The 24,030-nt window shown below is 43.7% G+C and overlaps 1 protein-coding gene across 1 annotated transcript in view; it reads left to right on the plus strand.

Annotated features, from left to right (window-relative positions):
- The first annotated feature begins 211 nt into the window (after window positions 1-211).
- The window catches only part of tmod2 (tropomodulin 2), a 32,131-nt gene continuing 8,312 nt past the window's right edge, over window positions 212-24,030 (plus strand). The window contains exons 1-3 of the mRNA XM_080730802.1: window positions 212-318; window positions 13,020-13,193; window positions 14,942-15,098. Coding sequence (XP_080586928.1) covers window positions 13,068-13,193; window positions 14,942-15,098 — 283 coding nt within the window. The 5' untranslated portion in view covers window positions 212-318; window positions 13,020-13,067. The remainder of the gene's footprint in view (window positions 319-13,019; window positions 13,194-14,941; window positions 15,099-24,030) is intronic.

Raw genomic sequence — 24,030 nt, forward strand, 5'->3', positions numbered from 1 at the left:
GTAAGGGCTAGTAGTTATAGTTTATTAGTTAGGTGATGACGATGGTGTGAGTGAGGGACATTTGTTTTATTATGACCATATATTCTTTGCTGAGACTGGATTGGCTTTCACGCCATTGGCCACTCCTACACGTGAACATGCCGTCCCACTATTGGTTCAAACGCCCGTCAGTCTGCTCAGCTCGCAGCCTCTTCCTGTGTTGCCGCCCTTGGGATAGAGAGTGTGAGAAAGTAAGCATTTTGAAGAAGGCATCGCATTCATTGGAAAGACAGGAGTTCTAGTTTGGCAGAGTTTCAAGTGGAAATACCTCAGATACGGGTAAGGAAATATTTAGCTCGCTTTTTGCCATTGATTTTCACTGATATTTAATAAGCTGCAGCAGGTAAGCTGCCAGCTGCACGGTCTTACAAGCTGTCAGTCAGTAGTTGTTGTAACGCTCTGTCTAGCTAGTAGGTTAGCAAAAAGGCTAACGGGGACGTTAGCGTGTGGAAGACTGAGGTAGCTCTGGTCCATAGCGTTAGAATGGAGCACTCCTTAACGCTATGTCTCTGTTGATCCCTTGCGCCCGCTGGAAAGGCTGCGCACCCTCTCGTCTGTAGTCAAAATAGAAAATACAGTTTCGCTACTCACCAAAACAAAGACGGCTTTAGGGAGTTGAAAGCCCACCTTCCTTGGTGGGAACACTCTGAGCCCCCCACCTCACGTCTAAAATACACTTTATGGACAGAAAAGAAGATATTTCACCGGAAGGCAAAATCTGGTCAATAGGACATTTCTATTGACGAGATCAGTAGAGGGCGGTGTGGAGTAGCTAAAACTTCCGTTGAAATATTTTCTTTTCTGGATAAAAAGTGTATTTTAGACGTGAGGTGGGGGGCTCCGAGTGTTGCCACTAAGGAAAGTATGCTTTCAACTCCCTAAAGCCGTCTTTGTTTTGGTGAATAGCGAAAGTGTATTTTTTATTTTTACTACAGAAGAGAGGCTACTGCTGCGGCTGTGAGCGCAAAGGCTCACCGGACACTGTCTGACATAGCGATAAGGAGAACCTCTGTGGACTAGAGCTGGGTGGTGGTTACAAGCTGCCTGCTGCATGTCTGTCTTCATTGAGTCAACAACAGGCTAGCTTGCCTGCTTCTTTACTTAAACCATAATGTACTTGAGCGCATCTAGCGTAAACCAACGTCTTCAGCTATTAAAGTTAATGTGTCAGTCTCATCATGACTCCGTTTCAGTTGTTAACCTATGCGTTATGTTGTTGCCTTGTGCCTGGGAATGTATGTATGAGCATCATTGACCAGCTGTGATTGTATACACTCCTTTCCACCACCCTCCTATTGACTAACCCTAACCAAAGTTACAATGAATCACAACATCAGTGTGATAAGTGATTGCGTTTACGTGTAGTTGGTTGTGTTTAATGTACGGTAGCTTAATCTGTTTTACGTGTAACCTCATGTCTACTATATGTCAACATGATATGTTGCGTAATTCGCGATGATCCTATCGGCACCATCATATCATCATTAAGTCTGGGTGATGATGATACCATTCGAGTGCGTTTCATTGCACTCTACTGCCAGTCAGAGTAGCAAGACATACATACAGACAGACAACTATGATAAGATACCGCCAGTGCGTCGTAAACAAGCGAAGTTAAGCCAGTGATGACTCAAACACCAACCGGGGACACCCAGTTGTCCATGGCTGGCATCATGCCTGATTGTTTACCGTGAATGTGTTGCTCTGATTGTTAGTTCTTTGTCTTGACACTGCTTGTTTGTCCAGTGGTGCTCTCTCTGCTGAATGCAGGAGGGTGTGGTCCAAGAGTAGAGAGGCTTTGCGTGGGGAAACAGTGAGTCTCTCCCCCCCCCAGGCTTGGAAAGCAGGTAGTCTTCCATGGGAAGATATCATTGAATGGAATTTTTGCGGTCACCGTGCGCTGACTTGGCATTGCTTGCAAATGCAAGCCTGCTGCTGTGTGCTGTTTGAAGACAAATACTGCCAAGTTGCCAACCATGCAGTAGTTGCTGATAAACAGGTTTCAGTTAAGCCTGCACAAGTATTAGACATGCTTCATTTGGAGGGAGAAACAATGTTGTATATAGTCAGAAAGGTGAGATAATGATGGGGGGGAAAGTAGAGCTGTTGTGATGCCATGTGTTGAGCTATGTGAATGTGAACTAAGCCTGCTCTGGAGTTGCAAAAGAGGGCACTCCTTGAGTGGTGTTCTCATTACTTAATCATGTGAGTTGCTGTGTGTGGGTGAGGGATGGGGCAGATTGGAAGAGGTGAATAGAGAAAATCCATGTCCCCAGACTCCCCACCCCATTTACTGATGTAGAAGTGTGTGGAGATCGCTGTGCTTGAAATGGTGGTGTGTAATTACTTTGGAATTGATGTCAATTCAATGCATTGGCATTTGGTCACATAATGAACATCTAAAACGTGTTGTGCTGCTATTGTCTGAAAAAAGCGGTATTATTGTCGCATTATGCAGTTTAAGCAAATACAGTTAACAAATACATTGTAAAAGACAAGTACATGACTTCGTCTTGGATAATTTCCCCAAATTGTTCGGCCCTACAGCCTACGCCAGATCGGTTACACCCCGCCATTCCGAAACACCGCTATTCCGAACGTTGACTTCTAACCCTAACCCTACCCCTAACCCTAACCCTAACCCTAACCCTTACCCTAACCCTAACCCTAACTAACCCTAACCCTACCCCTAACCCTACCCCTAACCCTAACCCTAAACCTAACCCTAACCCTGCTTCGGAATAGCGGTGTTTCGGAATGGCGGACTGTTGCCCGCCAGATCGGGATGGTGTTTTTTACTGGTGTTTCAGTCCGAGTGTGGGGAAAGGGTGCGTTCGGAAATGCGCACCGGACTGCGCGGGCGTTTATCGTGGGCTTGCCCAGGCCTTACGGCCTGGGCATAAATATAACGATTGCATTCACCACGGCTTCGTAACTCGCGCGGCGCTCCGCCGGCCGCGCGGCCCTGGCCCGCTCTTCGCGGCCACTCGCGCCTGCGGCGCTCGGGGGCGAAGAGCAGGACCAAGGTCCGCTGGCCTTCGCGCCGCTTGCAATGTCGTGGACAATAAAACGAGCGCACCCTTTCATACACTCTGACTGAATCACCAGTAAAAAACACTCTCTCCGCCAGATCACCACTTTTTCACTTCACATGTGCTAGTTTGTAAACGTTAGTGCAAGGAAAAACATCCTCACATCAGCATGATGGGACCCTCCCTGTTTCTCCATCTGTTTGGCATCATATTCTGCTTTTCCCCAGCGAGCCACCGTGGGAGTGGCAGACACTGATGAAGGGGAGAGCAGGGGACCATGGGGTGGAGGAGGAAGAGAGGACGAGAAGAAAATAGAGATTGGAGAGAGTAGGGGAGGAAGTAGTGTTGAATGTTGTCCCCTGGACAGTAGTGCTGGGCCACTCTAAGTATAGCCTCTGCCTTACTATAATAAGTAATAAGTTAATACGCTGTGGCGTGTACACTTCCTGTGTTCATCTCTCAGCCTTAAATTACTGTTCCCCAGCTTCTGTCTCAGGAGAAGTAAAACAACAGGGGGAACCTGGTAATAATTAGTAAGAATTATTGTTGATGGAATGATACTTAAAATGTTTAATTGCAGTCTGAATGTTTTGAGGTTCCTTTCTTATGCTCTACTGTAGCCGGTCCATTGAATTCCGGTCTGTATGATTTAACTCTTTAATGTGATTTAGATTATTATGTTCCTGTTATAAAGAGGTGGAAAACCATTTCTTAGTTCTGTAACCTCAGTAACCTAACCCTATTCCTAAACGTATATGGTCAGCTAAAAGAAAATGACTGAGTGTATTTTGGGGTGATATGAGCGTTCCGGTCACTTAAGCGAAATAAACATTTCGTTTCCTGTGCCTATAAAACCCAATTGAATGTAAATATCTAGCCTTAGATATTGAAATACTAATGGCGTTGGAAACTATAAAGCGACCACACTGTCTTGTCACTGTAAACCTATTCTATGTGTGTCTGTGTCATTCACATGTCTACAAATGTGCAGTACATAAGCCTACTGTAACTAGAGGGGTAAGTAGAGGAAAGTGTGTAAGGATCACTGTTGTTATTGGCCCTAGCCATCTGTTGTGTGTTGTCCAGTGCGATTAGCACACACACACACACACACACACACACACACACACACACACACACACACACACACACACACACAGGAGTAACAGAAAGGCATTGATCAGACTGACCGTCTCATCCTCTACTCAGCTCACTCATTGCCGCCATTACCTCTGTCTGCACGCACCATTACTCTTGTCTTGTCTGGGCACTCCGTCAGTACTGGATCTTAGGCATGGGCATTACATAACCTGGGGCCATCCCTTTGAACTTGGGGGTGAATTAATTTATGATTCAGCGAAGTAGAAACTGTTTCGGAGCACGGTGTGGTAAAACAGTCAATGTTATAGGCATACAGTACATATAGTTGTCTTGAATATAGCAGAGCTTGTCATTAGAGCATTACAGCACATGTGCCTGTGTGTGCTTGAGGTGACTTATCGCTAGGGCTGTCACGATTGTGACATTTTACATGACGATTAATTGTCACTCAAATAATTGCGATTAACGATTTAATTGTGTTTCTGCCATTGATAATTACATTCCTGTTTGGCTTGTCGGCTTTGAAGTTGCACATGGCAGATATGACACATAAACTAAATATACAAAGAATTTGACAATTCTATACTTGAAAAAGAACATTGATAGTGGAAATAGCCGATGCGACGCGTTGTGAGCTTGTAGATCTGCTATTTCCACTATTTTTGAAAATGGTTGAAAATATGAACATTTTTCAACCTGTAAACGACTTTGGCGATTATGACGAAATAATTGCAATTATGTCAAATAATTGCGATTAGACGATTATGTAATAATTGTGACAGCCTTAGTCCTTGGGTGGCCTTTTCTCAGTCCAAAGTTGACATCACATCATGGTGTCTGCAGATTTGATAAGTAGATATTACTAAAACTAACTTGATGTCCTTAATTAATGTGATTAAAAATAAAGTACCAGAACATTGTTCTATGCACTCACAGGCTATACGAAACACAAATATTTGGACATATAGAAACTTTAGTGCTCAGATGGGCGCACCATCCAGCCATTTGTTTGAATATGGCATTATCTATGAACTAAAATTGGTAACTGCTCTGAAACAATGCAAGTTGGGAATTATGAAAATGGGGTTCTGCGTGCCCAGCAGACGTACGCGTGTGTTTATGTGTAAAGAAGTGGGTGAAGTCGTTTGTCATTCACTAGAAGAGCTCGGGCCCCAATCACATTGATTTGTCCATATATGGAGATCTCTGAGAGCAGTGAACACATTGCTGTCTCATATATTAGTGAACAGTGCCCCCCAGTGGCGACAGGGGGCGAATCAGGCTTCAAGCATGTCCGTTTTGTGGAGGCTTCATGTCCGTGCTTGAAGAGGCTTCATGTCCGTGCTTGAAGTGGGCGTGGCCTCTAAGCCAGTTGTAAATATAAGATGCTCCATCACTGCAGCATACATGTACTACATAGTTGTATGATAAGGTGCATTGTAAAAATTGTAGTGCAGCGAGGCAGTAAAAATAGCAGATGTACATAAGGTCCAGGGTTTAAATTTCATTTTACAACCTATTCTGACTTCTGAGTGACAAATCAGCTGTAAACATTTTACACATAAGCATACCCTCGATGGTAGGAGTTGACTGACTACACTTTGTGTAGTTCCAGTGATCTAATTTAGTCATTACCCAGCACCATCTCTTCTGATGTATTTTTTACTTGGCTTAATTGACAGCAGATGAGGTTATGAACGGAATCAATGGATTCCGTTCAAAGCTTGGGTGAACAGTAGCTGTTTGTTCATAGTTCATAATTTGTGTAAAAAAAAATCAAACCTCGGTTCGAAGTGGAGTGGTGAATCTGAGCAGCGTGCGTGCGTACGTGCGTGCGTGCGTGCGTGTATGTGTGTGTGCGTGTATGTGTGTGTGTGTGTTGAGTGTGCCTGGCCTGCACAAAACAGCACCCCTCCTTTAACTAGTGTGTGGCCACTCAAGGTATTGCCAGGCTACGGACACGGCCAGCCAGCCACCCAGCCACCCACCCACCCAGGCACCCACGGACATACCTGTCTATTGGGAGTGCTTTCACCACTCCAAAAACAACGTAAAAGCTGAGGTGCTGGTGATGAAAGTCATTGTAGTAGCATTTACTGTACATCCTTGTCTTGCCTACAACGCTATATGTATACTATGTAACTAGCCTCCATGGACAATTATTGCTTTGTTTAAATATCTATAGAATAATGAATAGATAGAAATAAGCACCCTCCTTCCATAGATCCTCTGTCCTCCACCATATCTTGCTAGAGCACCTGATGACACTGGTTGCTGTGGCTAATACTTACACATCAGTGGGCTGCTGGGCAGACTTGTGTGGAGCGTAGTGATGGCAGACTGGCAGTTTAATAAAATCCACATGGGTAATATATTTTTAATACATCTCAAGATAGTTGGCCTATGTGGGAAATATTTGAATGATTCCATATAGAGTATTTTTGATGTTACAGAAAATCATGCCTTCGGGCTCTCTTAAATGAATACCCTTTTTAACTAGTACAAGTCAACTTTTATTACTGGCACTCATCATGGCTCATCATGTCACACCATTCAGCGAATGACCACCCCTTCTAGTCATTACTTCACAATGAAATGTTACCCCATTGCCCCACAGACACAGAGTGCACCACATTTCACACTGTTTATTGTTGTTGTTAGCAGGAAATGGGTGTAGTTTAACACCCTGGTATCCCATAATAATATGATACTGACCAAGCCTATCCTGAACTGATGACAACTGTACAGTTGTAGAGTGAGAGATGTCAGGGAACTCTGCAGAAGAATCTCAGTCATTTGCAAACCCCATAATAGAGGATGTTTTTCTGCTGTAACGCAGTCTGGGATATGGGGTAGCTCTGGTCCAGGGTGTTGGCGAGGTCTCTCTGACGCTCTGCCAGGAAGCCGGGCTCAACTTCAGTCAAAATTACGCGACACGTTGTGAGCTTGTAGATCGGCTATTTCCACTATCAATGTTCTTTTTTTGCGACCGTAGGTCGCATTTACTATCAAAACCTCCACCGGCTGTCCGTCCGTCCGTCTGTCTGTCACACGTCACACGTCACACTTTTGCCCTGCTCATGTCTCCACAACCGTTGCCAAATTTTGCACACACACTCCTTACCTGCCAAACTACAACCTCCAAGGACCCCCGGAGCTCCAGGGACTCCCAGGTCCCTGGGGGTCCTGGTGCTCCAGAACGGATGCAAAAGTGGTGGCGCCCCCAGTGGAGGACCCCCTCCACTGCAGCTCACATAAAATGCCGTAACTCGGGCTAGGAGCGTCCGGGAGAGCCGGGGCCGGTACCTATTCGTCCACCAAGGCAACGCGGAGACCCCACCCCTCATTTCTCACATGGCCCTCTTCTAGCGCCACCTTCAGGCCGATTTTTAAAACACATTTGTGGACACTGCTCCTACAGTTTTTGCCCTAAAATCACACACATCGCTACACAGTATGTCTACACTCATCCCATCAACATGAATCTGTCCCATATAGCGCCACCTTCAGGCCGATTTTTAAAAACACATTTTTGGACACTGCTCCTACAGATTTTGCCCTAAAATCACGAAAATCACCACACAGTATGTCTACACTCATGTCATCAACATGGATCAGGAAGATTTTGGAAAAACACATTTTTGCCCTATTTGTGTCGATAAGCGCTTATCTCCCGATTAGGGAGTCTTACTGGTTAAGTATAAAATTGTCAAATATGTCAGTAATTCCTTTGTATATTTAAGTTATGTGTCATGATTGCCATGTGCAACTTCAAAGCCTACAAGACAAACAGAAATGTAATACACAATTAAATTGTTAATCACAATTATTTGAGTGACAATTAATCATGTAAAATGTCATAATCGTGACAGCCCTAGTAAAAATAATCAAAACTTCTTCGAAGGCAGTTTTGCGTTGTTGAAAGTCTACGGGAATTCAGACGGAAATTATGTTGTTTACTCCACAGTCCTCCTCCTACAGATCTCGTCAATATATATTTTACCATTGACCATAATCTGTAACAAAATAATTTCCGTCTGGCGGACATATTTTATTTTCTGCTCAAAAAGTGTATTTTACAGAGAAGGTGGGATGCTGAGGTTTCCCACCACAGAGAATAGACTTTAGTTTCAACAACGCAACAATGCCTTGTTTAGGTGAGTAGCGAAGTAGTTTTGTTTATTTTGACTAAATTCAAGCCCTGAAGTCGGGCGCTCCTGGCAGAGCGTTAGAGAGCTCCCAGTCCCTCCCACTCAGTCTTGCACTAGGGTTCCCTTACTTTACTTAGCCTTGCGTAGCTAGGCCTACTCATCTGCAAAGAGGAAAGCCTGGTCAAGATATGAAGCAGAGAGAGTTCTAGGAGGTGGGGCTGAATTTTTCCAGAAGTTGTCTTTTTTTTCACAGTGTGGTGTCCCTGCAAACGTATTCCCCGCTGAAGAAAATCTGTTCTACTTCTCCCGCTCCGCCGGTTGCGCTCGCAGAAAAACAATATACGAACAAAAACATCAATTCGGACAACGTTACACCTTACTGTAAAAAATAAAAAGTTGGGAAAACTCAACATTTTAAGGCAACAAACTTCAGAAAACTTTTAAGTTTAGGTCAACTTAGAATTTTAAGTTAAGCAAAAATTATAAAAGCTGAGGCAACTTAAAATGTTAAGATAAACCAACTAAACCAATTTAAGCAAAACTTAAAGTTTTATGTTTGATTGTCTAACTTAAAAGTTTTCTGAAGTTTGTTGCCTTAAAATTTTGAGTTTTCCCAACTTTTATTTTTTACAGTGAGAGCGAGTTAAGAGCTACAATCTTTGTGTTTTCCCCGGGGAATGTAAACGGAACCGCACCACATGACGTAACTTCCATTAAACGGAGCACCTCCGCCACTTCAGCTAGAACCAACCGGAACGTCATATCTTGCCCAGGGTGCACTTTAATAAACTGGCCTGGCCTTCGCTCTCTGTTCATAACCAGTACAGGTTGGTCTGCTTTATGGGAAGTCTTGTCAGTAGAATGTGTGTGTGGTTTGTATGACAGAGCTTCCTAGTGAAGCTGGGTTTCATGAGCGACAGAGTGATTAGGAATGAAGACCATCTGTGAGGTACTGCAGGGAATGTGGGAACATGAGGTCATGTGTGAACTTCAGACGCTGTCGTGGGAGAGGGAATGGGTGTAGCCGTACACTCATTCCCTGGTTCACAGACCACACACACACGCACACGCACACGCACACACACACACACACACACACACACACACACACACACACACACTTATCTGAGCGTTGTTTGCGCTTTACTAGCTATTCATTTCTTTTAGAGTCTAATATCTACTGACCTTCTCACCAGTAGCTCCATTACTCCTAATTCTTGCTTTTTTCTGACTTTATTTAATTTTTTATCTTCTTAAAAAATATATACATATCTATTTTCTTTTAGCTCATACAGTCTGACTGTACACACATGAGGTTAGGGTTACATGTGGAGTTTGTTGTTGATTCCCTTAGGACCTGACATTCTGTTCTCTCATCCTGAGAAAGTTCCTCTTTTGTCACAGCTGTGTGTGTGTGACGTGGGTATAGTATAGTACGTACTGTATGTGTCCATGCACTCCTAGGGATGGGTATCGTATATCGCTGAGACATTATCGATTTCAACTTATATTCTTCTAAAATCAATTCCTGTCTTGGTTCTAAAGAAAGGGGGAGAAATGACAGCGTTATCTGTCAGTGTTGACTGAAGTAAATAGTATTTATATTTCTGAGCTGAGAGGCCATGCTGAAACTCTTTTGTTCTGAAAATACAGGTTCTTAAATGAATGAAACAACACAACTGTCCCTGTAAATTGTTACATCAACTATTGTCAACTTAAAGAACTGTAAAAAATATTAACCTGAAGTATGGTAGTTGTTGAACTATTTATATAAAACCTACTGACTAGGACGACCATATTTTCAAACCACCAAACTGTGACGGTGTTGTGTGACCCTAAAGTACCCTCCAGACGATACGCGGTTGCCGTGGGGGCTGCCGCTAGGATCAGCGGTGGCCGCGCCACCGTGAGACACAAACACACTCGCTCAGCGAGTAAACGCCACGCGGTATTTCACAAAGATGAACACAATCCATCTCTCACCGCCCGCGTGCGCATGCACAAACGAGCACGCTCACGGGGATTTTCACGGGACCGCGCCCGCTCGCCTCGCCGCCTCTAAACTTCGCTGCGTGGCCTAAATAGCCGCCCACCTCCCATTGTTGTAGTACTCGAGTCAATGACTCGTCTCGACTCTCGAGTCAGGACTCGAGTCCAATTTTTCATTGACTCGGTCTCGTCTCGGTCTCGCCCTCAATTTGATTGGACTCGTCTCGGTCTCGGACCATTTGACCCGGGACTCGCCCCCCGCCGAGTCCACTCGAGTCAAGTCAAGTCAGTACAATGCAAAGGAAGAAATGTATATCCATATGTTGAGGAGCCCATTAACGTTAACATTAAGAGCGTTAAGTAATGCAGCATAGGCTATCTGACGCGCATCTGATAAGCACACGCACTACTGTAGCACGCACGCACACACACACACACGCACACACACACACTGAGCCCCTGCAGCAGCAGCCAGCAGACAACACTGAACACAGTCCACTTTACTTTTCTTTTCTCCTACCTGCAGTATATCCTCGTGTTGTGTTCCAAATAAATAATTCCATAGTGTAGTAAACAGCTTCCAAACACGACGTTGTGTGTAGTTTAAATCATCCACGCGCACTGCTGGATTAAGATGCAACGTCTTGTTTTCTTTCCAGCTGTAAACTATTAATACTCGTTAAGCAAGCCTGGTCCGAAAGTTTAACAAAGTAGGCTACACTGATTAACAGAGAGAAGTGTAACGTTTTAAGTCCCCCTAGAGAGGTTGAGACAAATCAAAACAACAGTGACATGGGGTATTTTTTTGCATTGTTTGACAGGTATCAGACTAAAATGACATAAGGTATTTATCACCTAAATAATGAAATGCAAACAGGCATGTAATGTGTTTGAATGGGGAAACTAATAATTTATTTTTGGTCAAAATAAAATAGTTTTTCATTAAGATAACATTTTGTTTAATAAGTTTTGCCATAATCATGCAGCTCTATTACAACGACAGAGCTAAAACAGCAATGTTTAAAATGTTATAGCCTAGACTACATTAGTATAATTATTTTGTAATTAATATTATTTTTTTAATATCATGACATTAGACTGGATAATCATCGCCTGTGATTTGGGATATTGTACTACAGTATAAGTCTTATTTGTACTATTATATTGGCACTCAAAAGTAGGCCTACTTGTTCTCTGCCTGGGGGAAACATTTTCATTGGAGCAACTCTAATGTCTGTTTGGGAAAAATGGTAGCGGCAGTAACTAGTTAATACCTTTAAGTAAGGAATACCTTTTAAAAGTAACCTTCCCAACCCTGGTACTAATTTAGAGAGAGACTGAACATAAATGAATCCATCATTCACCATATGTGATTGATGTCATTATGTAAAAACGAGCAGACATTTACAATTGCATTTGGCTCACAACATCACATTCAGCAATGGAGTAGCCTACTGTAAAATGCCCTCAAACCTAAGGTGCCGGCTACATGGAGCTGGATATTTTGGCTGTGAACCGGCATCAAACGCTTAGCCGGAATCGGGTCGCGGGGGTAACAGTTCCAACTGAGACCTCCAGATTTCCTTATCCCGAGCAACTTCCTCCACTCCCTCAGGGAGTATACCGAGGCGTTCCCAAGCCAGTTTGGAGATATAATCCCTCCATCTGGTCTAAACCACAGCAACCAAAGGTAATTTGAGGAGACCTATTATTGTTTTAATAAAGAACAAAGAACCCTCATTCCCCCAAAACAACTAAACAAAAACAACAACAAAAAAAGGTTGTTTTCTGTAGCCTACCTAAAAAAAAAAAAAAAAAAAAAACAGGTTTTGGGGACTCGATTCAGTCTCGCCTCCCGTCAGACTCGGACTCGACTCGGACTCGACTCCCGTCGGTCTCGGACTCGACTCGGACTCGGCCCCCTCCCAGGGGGTCATGACTCGGACTCGACTCGGACTCGAACCTCATATGACTTGGACTTGACTTGGACTCGCTTTAGGTGGACTCGACTACAACACTACTAGGAGGCGTATCGTCTGGAACCCACTTTACTGTAAATGTTCATACACGTGTGTAAATGTACGCACACATCATGTATTGTACAGGCCTTTTCATCACTGGAGTGAGTCTAGTGACAACTAGGATGGATCAACACTATGGATGGTGGTTATAGGTAATAATGAGTCATGGTCAGTAGGTCAGTACATGATTAATGTCTTAAATAAAAAAACGACCTCACGTTATGTCAATCACATTTGCACAATGCCGCCCGTTTCGTATTTATTTTCAGACCAGGGTTGATTTTTTTTCGATTTTCGCAACTGTTACCACTGGGTCCCTTGCGCTCTCTCTCTTCTCTCTCTTTCCTTGGCCTGAAAAATGCTCTAGAGGATTTTGGATTTCCAAAACGCACTGAAAAAACACAGTGCAGTGTTCCACCAGCTTAACTCTTATCTAAACAGATGTACATGCTGCCTGCCTGTTGTGTTGATGTGCAATGTAACCACAGTAGTTAAACAATGCCCTGGCAGAGAGCTAAGCACTGTATGTCCTTGAAGATATGTAGCCTTTTCAGACCGAAAGAGAAACTTTCAGCTGTAATTACATTATCCTGTTTATATATAATGTTAATACTTCTTTTCGTGCAAAATCTCATTCCTTCACTTCCTTGTCTCATGCGTGTCATTTTGCCTGTGTGTATCTTTAGGGTCAGTGCTGTGCCGTAGGAGGATCTGACTTGCTGTTGCTGTTAACCATGGCGCTGTCATACAAGAAAGACCTGGAAAAGTACAAGGAGATTGACGAAGATGAGATCCTCAACAAGCTGTCGGCGGAGGAGCTCAAACAGCTAGAGACGGCCCTGGAGGAGATGGATCCAGAGGTGAAGGCTTGGGGAGGGACTGGGGAGAGACAGTGAGACACAGATGAGAGTTGTGGAAGGGGTTGATGTGAATGAAAGTGGGTGGTTGTGGTTGCATTGGCATGTTGCGGTAGGGATGCATGCGTGCAGCGACAAATTTCACTGAATGTTTAACTGATTTTGTAATGACTACACAACTGATTAACAAGTAAAGAAAATGGGCAATGGGCAACACTGCACACATTTCAATCTATATGGCCAAACCTCAGAAAAAAGATAGTGGTGTCTAAAGCCATTTGAAATGCCACAATGTGGAAAGCAGCATAATGTCATGGGAGAGGCTAACACAAGTCCTTTGGTCCCCAGATGGCCTTGTGTTTGTGTTGTGTTTGTTTTTGCGCATAGCTGTTGATATAACATAATAAAATCTCCCCGGGCCACAGAGAGGTTTATTTGTTTTCCATTTAGCCTCCTGAGTGAGTTGAATCACCCGCATGATAACCAGGCAAATCCCAGAGGAAAGGTTAAACGGCACTCTGAACAATTTGGTAATTCCTTCATCTGTCTTAAAGGATCACTTATTCCCATTTATTAGTGGCATCTATCTATAAATGCGAGAAGTCTCTGCGTGTCTGTAATCCGCGTATCTCGAGAACCGTTCGTCCCACCGGCTTCAGATTCGGCACGCGCGTTTTCCCGAACCGGCGCGAAACGTTCGGAATCTCCTTATGCGGGGTTGATTGTTGACATCAGGCTGTTCCGGAGGAAATCGGCGAAAGCTCTGACTCATTGTGACATCACTTCATAAAAGGCTCTGACATCACGTACGCCACATGAGTCAACAAAAAATCTCTGTGAGTGTGTATGTATGTAATCCGCGTATCTCGAGAACCGTTCGTCCCACGGGCACGCGCGTTCTCCATATATGGGCATAAAATGAATGCCCCCATATATGGGCATAAAATGGATTGCAGACAGACAGATACAGATATCTCCATATATGGACATAAATGGACAGAGGCAAACAGATGGTCAAAGATCTCCATATATGGGCATAAAATGGACGCAGACAGACAGATACAGATATCTCCATATATGGGCATAAATGGACACAGGCAAACAGATGTTCAAAACGGGTCCTATGACAACAGGTATAATGAGGTTTGCATTAAAGGGGGAACCGGCACTGTGTCTGCAACACAGTTGGAGGCACAGACAGATACTCCATATATGGGCATAAAATGGACGCAGATAGACAGATATCTCCATATATGGGCATAAAATGGACCCAGAACTATAACTGCAGTGATCTCCATATATGGACATGAAATGGACGCCGACAGACAGACAGACAGATACAGATATCTCCATATATGGGCATAAATGGACACAGGCAGACAGATGGTCAAAACGGGTCCTATGAAAACAGGTATAATGGGGTTTGCATTAAAGGGCGGGGCATTCATTCCCTATTTACATTGTTCCGAGTTGGCCAGGTCGCCGACTAGACGCTTCTAGTGTCTGTAATATGACAATGGGCCTCATGCTGCAGGCTGCAACATTCTCTTAAATTTCTCTAATATTTTTCTTAATATTTTCTCTTAATTGCTGGCTAAGAGAGAAAAAATAAGAAAAGTCAACTCCAGATGCACCAAATTCAAATCTGCTCTTACCCAGGTGCCTCTGAGGCCTTGTGTGTCAACCCCTGTGTAGGGGCTCTCAGTCTGTAGTTGACCTGCCTAAATGTGTCTCTTTCTCTTCTAATCCAGAACGCTCTGTTACCGGCGAGCATGCGCCAGAAGGAACAGACGACCAAGAAAGATACAGGAACCTTTAACAGGGAACGCCTTCTCAACTACCTGGAGAAGGAAGCCATGGAGCATAAGGACAGAGAGGACGTTGTCCCCTTCACCGGGGAGAGGAAAGGTAGGAGTTGCCAGTGTTTTGATAGTTTGTCTCTTGCAATAGTCAGAGATGTCCCTAAGGAACTTTGTGTGTACTTTATATCATTGTACTGTATACACAACTTAAATGGGTACTTAATTAATTCATTTGTCTCGACCAGGGGTTTCCAGCGCTTTTACTTTTTTTGATATAACATAAGCGCCCTGTTTGCTCGTGATTTATAATGTTTTATTTCCACAATCTGCCTGCAAAGTAAATCCCTCTCTGAGAGATTAAATACAACCAGATGGCAATTCATTAATGGAAAGAGATGGCACACACTTTGTCCACTGTGTCTGTCGCATAATATAAATCTCATTACTGGATATTAAAGCTTGTCAGGTTGATGTAAACAAACAAAGATCTGTGTTACAATGGCTGTTCCAGCAGTGTATACATTGGGTGGGTCTAACGTTCAGAAACCAGACCAGGGTCTAATCAAACGGTTTGTTCCTCACTCCTCACCAAGCTTTGGTAGGTTTGAGAAGCCCTGCCAAGCCGAATAGTTTTTGGCTTCGTTTGTAGCATGCTGGGTACTTCCGGAGTTAATCTTGCAAACCACTGGATTGATCAGTGTCAAACATTTTGTGCACACTGCCAGTAGGCCAAGGAAGTCACTCCAATCCATTTTTTAAATTGACCTCATGGTGATTGCCCTATACCAGGGTGCTTAACATTGAATTGAATATGATATGAGTATGACTGAGTAGCCTGGTGTAACCTCATACCCAATACCAGTATTATTCTGTGTACAGTACACCCAATGTCATTTCCATAAATAATGGTAACAACTAGGCAAATGTCTCATGTATTGTGTTTCACAGGTGTTGTGTGTTAAAGTTTATCATTGCACAGCTATAAGCGTACCCCAGGGAGTGGATGCTTTGATGCGTGTGTGCGTGCACACGCATGTGTGTCTTTGTCAGTAGTAATTACTGCTACCCTGTCTCTGCAGATTCACGTCTGCTCTTATGCAACTCCTAGTAGAGAGAGGCTGGTACAAATAGGCTCATGGAGGAAGGGAGGGATGAGATAAAATAACTTAGAAATACATTTTAGGTGTTGGGTCTCTTGAATCGGTACCATGGCCAGTGTTGGTAGCGATTGGTACGGAGGCCAGTGTTTCAGCACTTTATCCATGTATTGATTACCTCTGCCAGCCAGGTCGAAGGCTGGGAACAGAGTGTGAGAGAGAGAGTGAGTCAGGAGCTTATCTTGTGTGCTGGAACCAATCAGCGTCAAACCTTTTGTGGGGAAAAAAGTTATTTAAATCAGACTCATAATGGCATTATATCACCCCGCTTCATGTTTTGGCCTGTAACTCTTGAAATGTTGGTTGTACGATTTCAACTTCTTACCTGATTCCTTGGATCATGACTCAACTTCCCATATACTGTAGATCCTTAAGGGGCGCCACAAATGTTTGTTGCAGAAACATGATCTTTCCTTCAAATTAGATACACATGATCTTGTAAGAGTTACTAACTACTCATATTATATTAATAATATACAAATTGTAGTTGTTAAATGTGTGTACTGACCTGCCAACCACTAGGGAAGGCCATTTTCTATTTCTATTGAAATGGCTGGTAAATTCACGAAAGAGAGGCTTATTCGCACCGCGGCGGGCTGTAATCGTAAAGGTTAATTCTTTACTCGGATCTCCCAAGTGACTGGTTGTACTTGTACTGTCTGGAATGGATTTGATGCAGACTTGGAGGAGGCTCAGTCATTCTATTGGCAGTTGAATACTATATCCCAAGGGTCTTCACCAAGGGGTCCGGGACCCCTAGCGGGTCCTCAGAGATACTACAGGGGGTCCTCCAAATAGGTTTGGAGTGAAATGTCAAATTGACTAAGTATCGATGATTTAAATGGTTAAATATATGAAAAAACATTTAACCACACAAATCCAACATGGATAGATTGATGACAGTGCTTGTCAAACAGAACACGTCTATGAATCTATCGATGAAATCGATGAAAATCTGAACACAATTTTGTACAAAATGTAGTGGGGGTCCCTGCTTCATCTCCAGCTAAGGGGTCCTTGGCCTGAAAACGTTGAAGACCCCTGCTATAGCCACTGTCTGGAATATAGACTGGAGGTGATCTAGTGATAGTATGACGGAAGATAAAATCACACCCGTGTGAACTGAGCGGTGGTCGTGGGGGGGGGGGGGTGTGCCTGTGGGGGGGGGGGAGGGAGGGGTGCCTGTGTGTGGGGGGGGGGGGGGTGGTGTGGGGGGGGTGGGGGGGGGAGGGGTGCCTGTGTGTGTGGGGTGGGGGTGTGTGTGTGTGTGTGTGTGTGTGTGTGTGTGTGTGTATTGCAGTTGATGCTCAGGGCAGGCTAGACTCAACAGCACCTCTCTGGTCACCCAGGGTACTGAGGCTACATACACCAGAGGCTACAGACAGACAGACAGACAGACAGACAGACACACAGACACGGATACACACACGGCCACGCTATGGAGACGGTGTGACCACCGCTCAAAAATACATTTCACACAGGATAGGAATTCTGTCCAGTGGAGGTCCAAAGTCCTAACATCAGGGCCTCTGGGGATCCAAACACTTCTCTTCTTTCTTGAGAGGAAATCTGTAACTGACACATTCCTCTACGCTGACCTCCTCAATATAATACACTGTGTGTGCGTGCGTGCGTGCGTGCGTGCGTGCGTGCGTGCGTGCGCGAATTGACAACATGGAAAACTCAAACTGAGGTGGTTCTGTGGAATGCGGTTTTTCTCCCATATTATTCTCACCCCCTGCTGATAAATTATGTGTTAGGGTTAGGGTCGAGGAACACGCACGCACGCACACGTAGCTATTGTTTTAGCTGGTATTGGTTGTATAGTACTGTAGCTATTTGTGCAATAAGCCCTTTTGCAAATCCCGCCCCATTCTGCCCTGTTACTATGATAGGACATTTGACCCTGGGCAGATTGTTTTTATAGTGGCAGTGAATGGGATTTTTTTTTCCCTTCATAGCCTCATTACAGCTATATAAAGTACCAAAGGAAAAACATCTAGGTGATATTAATAAAAAGGGAAGACAAAGGTACAGTAGTTACATTGCAAAACAGGGGGTTTACCCGAAAATATATGTTTTAATTTGTTTAATCCCAGTGGGACAGAATCCTCTTTGCAGATTCTTTTATAGTGGTAGTGGATGGGATTTTTTTTCCCTTCATAGCCTCATTACAGCTATATAAAGTACCACAAAAAACACATCTACGTGATATTAATAAAAAGGGAAGAAAAAGGTACAGTAATTACATAGCAAAACAGTAGTTTTCCCCCCGAAAATAAATGTTTTAATTAGTTTAATCCTCTGGATCAGAAAGAGAATAGACCGCGCATTGCATCCTGGGTAGGAAGAGGACAGAACTATAATCCTAACCTCACATAATAGGCTGGCTTTTCGTAATTCTGCCCATTTAAAATATATGTACCCAATCGTGACTCTTAGACCATTGATATGGTCCATGTGAACTAGTTTGTTGAAGCTTATTCATTATGATGAGCGAGATCACGGCCGAGATCGCGGCCGTACCGGGCGATCGCCGTGTCGCGCACTGCGGACAGTTTTGAAAGCCACATTTAACATTCTCCACTGCACAAACTCCACCCCCGATAGCAAAAAGTGAATGTTTTTTTCTGGTTGGCCAGTCAGGGAGTCTCAGGGACCAATCAGAAGGCTGACAAACGGTCTATTCTTAAATCTTGTTTTATAGATGCACATGCAAATAGTGTGCTTCTCCAATATACAACAAATACACATTGATGACATCACATGTGACCGTTTTTTTGTTGTTATTGTCGGGGCTTTTCTGTTTTTATTGATAGTAACACAGTAGAGAGAGACGGAATCCGCGACTAAGCGAGGAGGACCTTATTCATCTTTAAGGGTTAGGGTTTCAGATAGGTCCATGTAGAGAGACAGGAAACTAAATGGAGAGAGAGCAGAGCCATGTGAGACAAGATGGGGGTAACATTTGAACCTGTCAGTGTGTCCTCACGCTCACAGGAGCATATGGTCTGCCTGAGCAACCAGGCATCCTCAAGTACATTTTAATAATTTACTTATTAAAATGACTGAAGACCGTGGTCATGGAACATGCAGGTGTAAGGAGGTAATATTCCTTTTAAGTTTACATGGCAGTGATGAGAACAACAGACAGTGTCTTGTGTGGGAAAGACATGTCTAATTTCTGTGTGCATACCAGCGATGCATGTTAAATGAATGCCAATGCGAGCACTAAGCATTGAGACATGTTGTATAACATGATTCTATTGTGAAAATAGCAGATCTACATGCTCTCTAGCTACATGCGCCTCGCAACGCGAGGCGTTGTGAGAAGTATTACAAAGTCCTTAAATTGTCACTTTAGAAATGTGCAGATACCCTCTATACACTTACATTTTATGTTGGTTTGTTTACTGTTGAGTGAGAAAACAATGAACAATGAAACAATGACAAAGTTAATCATCTGGGGAGTGGGGAGTTGGGGACCCCCCCAAAATAATTTGGGGACCCCCCTGGGGTTACTGTATTATCAGCACTGTATTGTTGAGCTGAGCATTAAACGCTCTCTTCAGGTGATTTGAGTATAAAGATGACACCAAGTGATTGAACAATGGCCTTTTTGTTCATACTTTCTCACATGCAAGTGATGCAACAGAACCTTAGAGAATTTCCCTTTTCAATCTCTGAACCATCTTGTTTCCTGAGAAACGATGGAGGGCGTGACTGCTTTATACTGATTACACATCTAGCTTGCCCTCTTTTTGCACTCACTCTCACTCAAACATCTTGCCAACTTGAAAAAACCACTGAGACAGCATTATTACCAAGCACTTTCTACCACGGATAGAACAAGAGTACACAACTTGTTCCTTACAAACTGATCCTGTTCTCTCATAGCCATTTAACCACGGTTTTACCCTTCCGTGCTTTCCTCTCATTTAGGTCATTAGATGTGTTCCTGTGGGATCATGGGACTGTCAGCCCTTTCTGGGGCTCTCCCTCTATCGCCGGGGGGCCGGGTGTGAGTCCGGAGGGACTGGCACAGGATGCCGTGCGACTGTATGTACTGTTTTATTACTGGCTTTTCAGGAAGTGCCAGGGCCCCCTGGAGACCGGTTTCAGTATGACCGGTTTGACTGACAGACTGTGGGAGGGAGGGAGCAGGCACACATAGACTTCAAAAGGGGGCTTGAGCCCCTGGCTTTTTATCCGCCTGTAAAAAGTGCCCTCTCAGGACCATGAATGCAGTTTTTACTATGGTGAAAGAAATGCAAATGCCCTCTTTCCATAGCCTGATTTCAGACTCAGCTCACGCTTTAGTCTGAAGCTGTGCTCTATTCTAAGCGATTTACAGGGAGGGACTTTTTTTGCGAGCGTGCACGCGCGCATCCGCGCGCGAGTGATCGCGATGCACGGTGATCGAGACGCACGGTGGACGCGACGCACGGTCGCGGACTGTGTGTGTGATTGTGTGTGTGTCTCTGTCTGTGCCAGTGACGGAACTGCGACCAGAAACATGTAATCAACATAAACAGCTTGGTGAACTCAGCGCGTGCGTGTGTGTGCGTGTGCCTTCCTCAGCCTGCCTGTGTGTGAACTTCGTTTGAATCGTTTCAACTGCTGCGCGGATTGGATATTCGTTAGACCCACCCCCACCCCCCGCGCTCATTGGAGCAACCGAAAATAAAAAGTGATTCCTGTACTCAGCTCCAGACCAGAGAAAGAGTCCACTCTGAGAGTGGGCGGGGTCTCTGGTCTGGAAGCAGGCTACTCTTTCCATGCCATACCTGAAGGCAGCATTCAAGAGAATTGCCTTGTCCAAACTCTCCTGAACTTGAATGCAGCAACTTAAGTTGAAAGAATTGACCTCTCTGTGTAGAAATCCATGCTGTTACGCCAGCATCTCCAGTATTCACTTGATTATGCTTAGTTCAGTGTGGTATCAAGTACCGAAAATAGCCGACTTCCAAGCTCACGGCGCGTTGTGAGCTTGGAGGTCTGCTATTTTCAATATTTTAAGTTAAAATATTGAAAATAGCAGCCCTTTTATAAATCTCAGCCCCTGCCTGTAGCATTCTCTGCACGTCCCTGGGAGGAAGGGAGGATTGATTCTGGGGTTGTTTTTGTTTGAGGAGACAGACGTGCGGGTGAGGGAGGTCTAGGGCCACTCACTGTACTGTATTGGTTCACATGTTGTTGCCCCGGTAGCACAGCTCTGTTGCATTTACGCTCATTGTTCCATGACTTCCTTCTCTCGTTCTTTTCCCCCTTTTGTCTTTTCTCTTCAGCTCGGTTGCCATAGAAATGGCGACAGGAGTCCTGGCATGACTCTGTTGTCTCGGTTAGTCTAACATGAGTTCATAGGGGGTTGGCACTGGCAGCATAGGAGAGACAATGGTTAAATGAATCCTGCACAATAAATGAGTTGTTCAAAAGTGTGCATATCTCTTTAAGCTACATTAAATGCAGTTCCTACTTTAGTGAGTCTCTCTCACACACACACACACACACACACACACACACACACACACACACACACACACACACACACACACACACACACACACACACACTTGAGCCCTGGCTCTGCAGTATGAAACCCTGACTCTTGTGTAAATGATCAGTATGTCAGGGCAAGTTTATTTGTATAGCACAGTTCATATTATGTACAAAGGCAATTCAAAGTGCTTTACTTATGCATACAGTAAAAGGGAATTGAAATGCATAACAGGTATTTACAGGCATAATGGAAGGAATGAAGTAGGCTGCCCTGAAGAGTCTACTAACATTTGGGCAGTGGTAAAGTAGCTGCTCACCACCACAGAGTCTAGGGGTTAGAAATCCACCGTAATGCATCCGGCTTCGTCAAGTGTCCACATTATATGAACAGAACACTATTGGTTCATCATGGGAGGGAAGCCGGGCGGTGGAGGGTAATGATAATTACTGCAGCACAACTCAAGGCCGCACCTGTTGGGGCGGAGGAGTAGGACGGAGGCTCTACGTATTATATTATACAGTACATATGTATTATTATGTGTTTGGACCTGGCTTCAATAAAAGTGTTCTACTTTCATGTGATCAGAAAGTTTTTTTTTTTTTTTTTTTTGCAAATGTCAACATTTTGCCAGGTGTGCAAGCCTGCTTGCCTGGGCCACGAAGAGTGCTGTCAGGCACCACAGGCCGTACAGTAGTAGAGTGCATGAGGGATAGAGGGGCAGAAACGTAACGCTCATTTCACCACTAGCACATCTCTGGTTGTGTTGACCACCTGGCCTGCCAAAGAGAAAACATTAGGGGTGCAGTGATGTCATTACGTGCGCATCCCGCATCAAAAACTCATTCAAGTCGCCCAGGGACTCATTCATGTCATGGTCCTGGGGTCCCGGGGATGCGCCTCCATTGGAGTCCATGTTAAAATAATGTATTTCTTCTACTTAAGTTGCTATATTAGTTTAGATAGTTTAATTCGTTTTTTAATGTATTGTGTAAGATAAACACTGTAAAGATTTATTGTCAGTTAAACCTGGAACAGCTAAAAACTATTTTCACTAGTGGTTCTCAAAGTGGGGTCCTGGGTCCTTGAGGGAGTTCCAGGGGGTCCCCAGATAAATGATAGTTAGGAACCAAATAGAACATTATGGGTCTGTAACTCGGTGAACAAATGGAACCAAATGGACCTGTTCCATTTGTACTCTAGTATTTTAACATTTAATATAATTTGGGGTACCAGTGATATAAATATAATTAAATGGGTGTCTGTAGCCTAGTGTATTTAGAAATCCTAGTTCTAAGTTCAAACATTAGCCAAATTGTAAAATAAATAGGCAAACATTTTGAAAATAGCCGATCTACAAGCTCACAGCGCTCGAAAACATTGTATTGAGGACTCATAAAACTTTTCTGGGACCCATTTGAATGACCACCTGTGGGTCCTGGGACCCATTACATTGAAAACCTAGTAACATCACTGAGGGGTGTAAAGAAAGATATAGTAAATTAATCGAAAAATCGATTTTAATTTGCAAAGATCTACTATATCGTTATGCAAAAGCAAATATCGTACCGTTTTGGCTTGGTATCGTTTTACAATGCAGATAATCGATATTGAATTGTTTTGCAGTGCAAATAATTGATTGTATGGAAACTAAGTATTTGTGCCTTGTATTTTAAGAAGGAAAATTAAAAAGAGGGGTTTAATAACTTTTCCATTCCATATAGCTACTCTTTGTCTATCAATAAATGTGTGTAATATCTGTGTTCATGTCAAGGTGCGGGTTTGTCCATATGTGTTGAAATATGTCCATGTATTTGCTAGAGAATCACAGTGTTTACTTATATAATAGATTTTCCCTTAAAAACTGCACTATTGACACCTTTCACACATATTTAATGTCTTTACTAAATAGTTACTATATCAATTTTAAATCATTGAATTGAATCGTATCATATCGCCATGAATGAACCAATATCGTCCATGTATCGTATTGTCAACCATGTATCGTAATGCGTATCATATCGTTATCGCTGTTAAATGTATCGTTACACCCCTAGAAAACATGCATTAACTTACTGTATACATTTTTGTACTTCACTTGGAATCATCTCCTCTGGCTCTCCTGTGTCTCAAGCTTGGACACAAACAGTCAGACGTGTGTGTGTGTGTGTGTGCGTGTGCGTGTGCGTGCGCGCGTGCGCTGCCGTGTGTGTGCTGCTCAGCCATCATGTGATCCTTGTCCAGGGCACAAACAGGATGGGAGGGGTTGTGAGAGAATAACATCAAGCTGGTCAAACTAGGCTAACTCAAGCCATCAGTTTGGCATTGACATGCTAGTCACAGGAATGGGAAGTTGGGTCTTATCTCTGTTCAACCTGATTGGT

Source organism: Nannobrachium achirus, assembly GCF_963921795.1.
Source record: "Nannobrachium achirus genome assembly, chromosome: 7".
Classification (NCBI taxonomy): domain Eukaryota; kingdom Metazoa; phylum Chordata; class Actinopteri; order Myctophiformes; family Myctophidae; genus Nannobrachium; species Nannobrachium achirus.